The sequence below is a fragment of the Otolemur garnettii genome, unplaced genomic scaffold (genome assembly GCF_000181295.1).
Source record: "Otolemur garnettii isolate 467f Iridium unplaced genomic scaffold, OtoGar3 scaffold00181, whole genome shotgun sequence".
Classification (NCBI taxonomy): domain Eukaryota; kingdom Metazoa; phylum Chordata; class Mammalia; order Primates; family Galagidae; genus Otolemur; species Otolemur garnettii.
This window is the reverse complement of record NW_003852576.1, coordinates 979,398-987,890: the sequence shown is the minus strand read 5'-3', so window position 1 is coordinate 987,890 and position 8,493 is coordinate 979,398. Positions and strand designations below refer to the sequence as shown.

At 37.8% G+C, this 8,493-nt stretch overlaps 1 protein-coding gene and 1 pseudogene across 1 annotated transcript in view; one reads left to right on the top strand and one right to left on the bottom strand.

Annotated features, from left to right (window-relative positions):
• The window catches only part of PDS5A (PDS5 cohesin associated factor A), a 118,389-nt gene that overhangs the window by 66,326 nt on the left and 43,570 nt on the right, over window positions 1–8,493 (top strand). Inside the window, exons 13-15 of the mRNA XM_023507417.1 lie at window positions 2,376–2,476; window positions 2,682–2,821; window positions 8,223–8,338. Coding sequence (XP_023363185.1) covers window positions 2,376–2,476; window positions 2,682–2,821; window positions 8,223–8,338 — 357 coding nt within the window. The remainder of the gene's footprint in view (window positions 1–2,375; window positions 2,477–2,681; window positions 2,822–8,222; window positions 8,339–8,493) is intronic.
• Window positions 4,368–4,815, bottom strand: LOC111728724 (annotated as a pseudogene).

Below are 8,493 nucleotides of genomic sequence, written 5' to 3'. Positions count from 1 at the left end.
AAAAAAAAAAAAAAAAAAAAGGAAATCAGATGATTACTGCAATGAAATATTGAGCAATAATAATAAGAAAAAGTAACATTCACATGAAGTAGAATGATTTTGTAGTATTTCTTTTTCTATTGTCTATATGATTTGTCATGATCTGTTTTTTGAAATTATCTTCTATTTTTATTTGTAAATCTTAGTTGTCTCTTTTTTGAGAGTTTGGGGAAAAAAGTTAACTGATGACTCCATACTGAAGCTCAGTCAAAGCATTCTATGATAGACATACTTTAATCTGACAATGTGAATGTTACTTTTTTTGCATTATTACTATTGTTCAATATTTCATAGAAATGGTATTTTCTAGTTTACTAAGTTTTTAGACACTAAGAGTTATACGTCGTTCACCTTTTCAAATAATTAGAATTAAACTTTAAGATAAAATTTATTAGACTTTTTTTTTTTTTTTTGACATAGTCTCACTTTGTCACCCTTGGTAAAGTGCTGTGGCTTCATAGCTTACAGCAACCTCAAATTCTTTGGCTCAAGTAGTCCTCTTGCTTCAGCCTCTGAAGTAGTTGGGATTATAGGCACTTGCTGCAACACCCATCTATTTTTCGACATGGAGTCTCTCCCTGGCTCAGGCTGATATTGAATGAGCTCAAGTAATCCACCTGCCTCCTTCTCCCAAAGTGCTAGGATTACAGGCAGAGGCGTGAGCCACCATGCCCAACCTGAGAAATTATATATTTTTTCACACTATAAATTATTCTTGTTCCTTAAATGTATAGTTGATAATGGTTTCTTACAAATATTCTAATATTAAATTTTCCCCCATGTTCCACAAATGCAAAGTTTTTTGGAATTTGGAAACAAAAACTTGAATACCCTTTATATACTTTTTTGTATGGAAACTGTGTCACTGTGTTGCACAGGCCTATTAAACTCCTAGGCCCAATTGGGTCTCCTGCCTTACCCTTTAATATACTTTTTAGTATATTCACACTACAATATTTGTTTTTAACCAAGGGACTATATGCAGATTCCTCAAGAGCCCGTGGACACTAGCATGGAGATAACAAACTTTTTTTTATAAATGACAGGTAGTAGAAATTTAGGTGTTGCCAGCCCCTTCAGTCTCTGGTCGGATATTCAACTTTGCCTTTGCAAAAGCAATCACAAACAATACATAAAAGTGAATAGACAGGACTGTATTCCAACAAAACCTCATTATCAAAAACAGGTCGTCCATAAGACAATAGTTTACTAACTTCTGATCCAAATTACATTTGATATAAATTAAAACTAATAATAAAGTATTATGTTACTGTGGTGGAAGAAAAGGAAGTATTTTTTGGATAGGATATTAGCCTAAAGGTATTTAAGTAATAGGCCACAAAATAACTAACAGAACTCTATGCCAGAAGAAAAAATTCTGTTCGTATTTTTAGTTAATTTTCTGTGGCATGTGGCTTCACAGTAATTTTGATGTGATAATTTTTATGTTAATTATTTTCTTTATTTTTTCAATCTCTCAAAATAACTGCGATATGAAAGTTAGGATGTACACTATGAAACAGTCACAAACCAGTGACCCTGGGGATCAGGGACAGGCGGAAACAAACCATCCCTGACCCTTCCCCCCATTGGTATGTTACTGTTTACGGTTTTTCTGCCTTCCTGCTAACATCTTTTATATTTGTCCCTTTAAAAAATTTTTTTAGACAGGGTCACTCTGTCACCCACACTAGAGTGCTATAGCCTCAGCCTAGCTCACAGCAGCCTCAAATTCTTGGGCTCAGGCAACCTCTTGCTTTACCCTCCTGAGTACCTGCCACAATGCCTGGCTGATTTTTCTGTTTTAGCTAGAGGTAGAGACAGGATCTCTCTTTGCTTAGGGTGGTATAGAACTCCTGACTTTAAGTGATCCTTCCGTCTTCTCTTCTCAGATTATAGGTGTGAGGCTGTAATCTTTTTATCGCTTTATTTGTCTTCACTTAATAGTTGTTGCTACTCCGTAGCTATCAACTTAGTGTGTATACATGGTAAGCCATTTTCCAGTGGATAGATTGCAATGAATTTTTTTTTTTTTTTAAGAGATAGAGTCTCACTTTATCGCCCTTGGTAGATTGCCGTGGCGTCACAGCTCACAGCAACCTACACTCCTGGGCTTAGGCAATTCTCTTGTCTCAGCCTCCCAAGTCGCTGGGACTACAGGCACCTGCCATAATACCCAGCCATTTCTTTGCTGCAGCTTGGCCTAGACGGGGTTTGAACCCGCCACCCTCGGTATATCCAGCACCCTACCCAGAGAGCTACAGGTGCTACCCTGCAATGAATATTTTTTAACTTTATGAAAAATGTACAATAATGTATATTGATTTTTTTTGTAGCCAAAAAAACATATGTGACTGGCTGTTCTTTTATTTCTGTTTTAAATTTCAGTCAGAGGCAAACTGTTCTGCCATGTTTGGAAAACTGATGACCATAGCAAGTGAGTATGTTCATTCACTCAGCACCTATATAATAAACTCACAGCAGACAATTTACCAAATGGGCCTTTCAATTGAATGTTAAGTAAAAGAGAATAATCCTTATCTCAGTTTTATTTCTGAGAACAAATTCAGCTGATTGTAAGACACTTTCAGTGTAGTAGTGTTTTTTTCTTCTGTAATATTGAGTCTTTTAATTTTAAATAGAGAATTTGCCTGACCCTGGGAAAGCACAAGATTTTGTGAAGAAATTTAACCAAGTTCTTGGTGATGATGAGAAACTGCGGTCTCAGTTGGAGCTATTAATCAGCCCGGCATGTTCCTGCAAACAGGCAGATGTTTGTGTGGTAAGTAAAGTATATATGTGTTCTCCCAGATTTACTTACAGAACTTTATATATTTCATTAAAGCCTGATCTACATGGTGTGTTGTGTGAGCTGTGAATTACTTAGGAATATATCTGTGGTTGGCTTAGTTTTCTTTACTTACTGCTCACTCTCCAGCCACATTCTAGGAAAAATCTAGAGAACAAAGCCAGAGAGTTTGGTTTTAGGAATTGAGCAAGATAACATACTTTGTGTTTAGTAGATATACTGAGTAAATGATGAGTACTTTCTAAGTGCTTGTGTGCATGCATTTTTCCCCCTTGTATTAACGTAGAAATAACCATTGTCAGGAAATTGTCAGTAGTAACGTTACCATGTATGTGATTTTATATATAGATAAGGTAAATTCCTATTTAGACTTTTGTCCTCCATTTCTTTCATAGACTTATTTTACAGAATGAGTCTATACCAGTATCACTGAAGATGTCAGGAAGGAAAACTTCATTTATTCAGCATTTTATGAGGTAGAGATTGAATTTTATGAGATTTTAAATTTCACTACACCATGTATGACCATGTGATTGTTAGTAAGTTATTCAATATTTTTGAACTCTGCTTTGTTCACCTGTGGATATTAACAATCTCAAAGAGTTGTTAAAAGATTTTATTTTAGGCTCAGCACCTATAGCTCAGTGAGTAGGGTGCCAGCCACATGCACTGAGACTGGCAGGTTTAAGCCCGGCCTGGCCTGCTAAAACAACGACAATTGCAACCAAAAAAACCAGCTGGGTGTTGTGGCAAATGCCTGTAGTCTCAGCTGCTTGGGAGGCTAAGGTAAGAGAATCAGTTAAGCCCAAGAGTTTGAGGTTGCTGTGAGTTTTGATCTTACAGCACTCTACTGAGGGCGACATAATGAGACTCCATCTAAAAAAAGATTTTATTTTAGGCTGGGTGCCTATAGCTCAGTGGCTAGGGTGCCAGCCACATACACCGGGGCTGGCCAGTTCAAACCCAGCCTGGGCCTTTCAAACAACAATGACAACTATAACAAAAAAATAGCTGGGCACTGTGGTAGACACCTGTAGTCCCAGCTACTTAGGAGTCTGAGGCAAAAGAATCACTTATGCCCAAGAGTTTGAGGTTGCTATGAGCTGTGATGCTAAGGCACTCTACCCAGGGCAACATAATAAGACACTGTCTCAAAAAAAAAAAAAAAGGATTTTATTTTTTTCTTTCATTTTACAAATATTTTGCCTATCCTTTAATTTCCAAAGCACACTCATTCACATATTGACTGACTGACATTCTTTTATGATAGATTAAAACATCTACTTTATCCCAACCACACAAAAGGAAAACAGGTAAAGCAAAAGAGCATTAAGGGACTTCCTTTTTTCTAGAATTAGTAGACTTGTGTGTTTGTCTAAGTAAATCCAATTTCATTCTTCTGGCTGAACTTTATTTATATATCTGCCCTGATTCTTATATTGTTCTTTCATATGAAAGACAGCATTATCCAGTCATTCAAGCCAAACCACCTTCTTCACCAACGCCCTACCACTTGTCATCAACCATTAAAAGACATCTTCCTAAATTTTTCTGAAATTGAGTCCTTGTCTATTAGAGTTCCCTTTTGGAAGTCCATTTCTTCATTGGTATGGTATGTGAGATTTAATTGCTCTGCAGCAGTTTTCTCTTCTTCAGTCAGTGGTGGCAGCTCCAGGTCTGTTTGCTTTTGTAGTTTTTGTATCATGTTCATAGTCTGTTCACAGTAGCACAAATGAGGCTTTTAGACTCTTTCTGCTCAACAACAAGTAGTTTAAAGCGTGCGTACAAAGTTTGATATCCAGACTTTATCGCTGACATTTCCTTTAACGTATAACTGAACTTTTCATGCCTGCTGAATCAGGATGATTAGTCTTGATTTCATATTCCATCCTGTACTGAATATAATCCAGATCAGAGTCAGCAGCCTTCTGGAACATCAGTTCCAGCTTATTGACCTCTGCCTCCATGTTGAATAGTTCTATTTTTTTATCTCAGAATGTTAGGGGTACAGATGTTTTGTTTACATATTTTGTTTTTATACAGAGTGAGTCAAAGTTACACACATTAAGTGTGCACTTCACATGGTATGTATGAATTTAACTCATCCCCTTCTCTTCCCCAACTCCCGCCAGCTTGATTGGCATACATGTATATGTCAAATACTATGCTTGGGACCAGGCTTCTTACAGAGATGAATAAGAGAAAGATAATTACTACAGTGTTTTGTTGTTGTTGCTTTTGTTGTTGTTGTTGCGACAAAGTCTTAAGGTATCACCCTGGGCATCGCAGCTCACAGCAATATCAGACTCTTGGGCTGAAGCGATTCTCTTGTCTCAGCCTCCCAAGTAGCTTGGACTACAGGCGCCCGCCACAGTGCCCAGCTGCTTTTAAAACAGGGCCTTGCTCTTAGGCTGTGAGCTCAGGCAGTCCACTCACCTCAGCCTCCCAGAGTGGTAGGATTACAGGTGTGAGCCACCGCAGCTGGGCATTTTATACTATATTTAAATGTGCATTCTTTTTTCCCTCTTACATTTTTATATCTTCTGTGCTTATGTAATACCATATCTGTCACCTATTAGTGACCTAGCTATTTTTCACATTTATATTGGTTTTGGACAGATTCTGAAATACTTAGGTTAATGCAACTCAATTATATGCTATGGGGAAAAAATCACCTTTTGTAGATATGTCACAAAATAAGGTTAATTTCAGAAGATAGTACAGTATTTAAATTCAGTATAAAATTCAGAGCAAAGTATATAAAGATTAAGGGCCAAATAAAATATTTTTTCTTTAATGCTGAAATTTTGCTTAGTAAAATTTAATAGCTTGCTAAAATGAGGCATCTCATAATGACTAAGAAATTTTATTTAGTACATCTCAGTCCTTTGGACTTACACTCTAAACTAATAATGGATGATATTTAATACGTTCTTTTCCCCTTTGCTTCTTTGTCCTCCTGAATATATATTACTAAAATATTGTCTATGAGAAAAACTAATAAAGTGGATATCCTTTGTTACTGCTTTATAGCAGGGTTGCCCAACCTCTTTTTCTCTGCCCCAAATAGGAAGAATAAGAGTTGCCTTGAGCCACATATTTTAAATAACACAAACACTAACAGTAGCCTATGAGCAAAACAAAAGGTCCGTGCATACTTTTCCTAATATTGGACACCACAGATAAAACACTGGACATTCCTGCTTTATAGTTTGGAAAGCACCTTTTTTCTTTGTGGTTTTATTTCCCCCCTAGAGGCAGAGTCTCACTTTATTATCTCCATCATTGCTCACAGCAACCTGAAAGTCTTGGGCTTAAGCAACCCTCTTGCCAGCCTCCCAAGTAGCTGGTGGGACAACAGGGCCTTGCTTTTGCTCAGACTGGTTTTGAACTCCTGAGCTCAGGCAATCTACCCCCATTGGCCTCCCAAAAGTGCTGAGATCTCGGCATGAGCCACCACACCCAGCTGAAAGCCCCTTTAATGTATGTTATTTTCTTAGCTAATACATGTAATTACTCATCTTAAATGTGCCATTAAAAGGCTTGTCCTTGGTTTTTTGGTCTTGGGGGCAAGCGATTTAATTTTTTTGAGACAGTGTCACCTTCTGGTGGCCACGCTAAAGTACAGTGGCAACTATATAGCTCACTACAGTCTCCAGCTTATAGGCTCAAGAGATCCTTTCATCTCAGCCTACTTAACTTTATCTTTCAGGAAGTCCATCTCTGTAATTATTAAGTCCTCATTAGAAACATCCAGCAAGAATGTCTGTCTTCATAGAAACTACAGTAGACCTCGTAAATTGACCACCCAAAGGATTGCAACAAACTGGTCAACATAAGGAACTAGGCCTACTATACTGATAGATGCTTGTGGTGTGTGTCTGGGCTATGAAAATTAGGTCAACTTAAAGAAAGGTGGTCAGCTATGGAGGGTATACTGTATCTGATGTAATATCATTGCCTTTGAGCTTAAATTGACAGTTTTATTTTGGGGGCCACCTAACAGCCTTTAGTAATTCTATGTGTATGAATCAGTAAAAGCTGCTTTCTTGTACCAGCTTGTAAATGAATCCCCAATAATAAATTCAAAAAATAATAAAATAAATAAATAAATTCTATGTGTATGTTATAAATAAAATTCTAGGGGTGTACAGGCATCTCATTTATCACTCAACTCTGTTCCAGCAGGCTGAAATTTTTTATAAACATTTATATGATAGTTACTAATATCCCACTTTTTTGAAAATGAAATTAACTGAAACATAATTCTGTGAAATTATGAAAACCAATACAATATACCCATATAGTACAAATTTTTTAAAAAATAGAAAATAATTGGCTCGGTGCCTGTGGCTCAAGTGACTAAGGCACCAGCCACATACACCTAAGGTGGCGGGTTTGAATCTAGCCAGGCGTTGTGGCAGACACCTGTGGTCCCAGTTACTTGAGAAGCAGAGGCAGGAGACTCGCTTGAGCCCAGGAGTTGGAGATTGCTGTGAGCTGTGATGCCACAGCACTCTACCCAGGAGGACAGCTTGAGGCTCTGTCTCAAAAAAAAATATATTGCTGTTGGTTTGGAGCCTGTAGCCTGGGCACCAGCCACATAAACCAGAGCTGGTGGGTTCAAACCCAGCCCAGGCCTGCCAAACCACAGTGACAACTGCAACCAAAAAAAATAGCTGGGTGTTATGGCAGGTGCCTGTATTCCCAGCTACTTGGGAGGTTGAGGCAAGAGGTTGCTATGAACTGTGACACCATGACACTCTACTGAGGGTGACAAAGTGAGACAGTCTCAGAAAAAAAGAAAAATTGCTGTTACACTAAACAGTAATTTGATGGGAGAAAGATGAGATAGGCAGAATTCATCAAGAACCATATTATCCCCTTTCTGTTTCCACTGTCTAGATTTTACAGTGATTGTTTAGTGAATGTGTAAATTTTAATCAAAGTCTAAGGCAGACAACCTTTTCACTTATGCTGTTTTTGAATCTTTAAATGCCTTTTTTTTTTTTTTTTTGGCCTACAGTATTTCTATTTTGAAAAATGTTAAAAGCAGGCTCAAGCACCAATAGCACAGTGATTATAGCGTCAGCCACATACACCAAGAGTGGAGGGTTCAGACCTGGCCTGGGCCAGCTAAACAACAGTGACAACGGCAACAAAAAAATAGCTGGGTGTTGTGGTGGGCGTCTATGGTCCCAGCTACTTGGGAGGCTGAGGCATGAGAATTGCGTAAGCCTAAGAGTTTGGGGTTGCTGTGAGCTGTGATGCCACGGCACTCTTCCCAGGGCAACATAGTGAGACTCTGTCTCAAAAATATATATATATTAAAGGCAGTTGATACTTACTATAAAACTGTTTTCTTTCTCTGTAGAGAGAAATAGCCCGGAAACTTGCAAATCCTAAGCAGCCAACAAATCCTTTCCTAGAGATGGTCAAATTTCTGTTAGAAAGAATTGCACCTGTGCACATTGATTCAGAAGCCATAAGGTAAGGAAACAAATTCACTCAAAAATAGATTATAATATGAAACTACAATGTAGTAAATTTAAACTTGGGGCCCATAACGAGACATAAAATGTTTCTTTGTATACCTCTTTCTAATGGCAGAAGCATTCATCATTCAACTTGAAAGAAGACCTGTT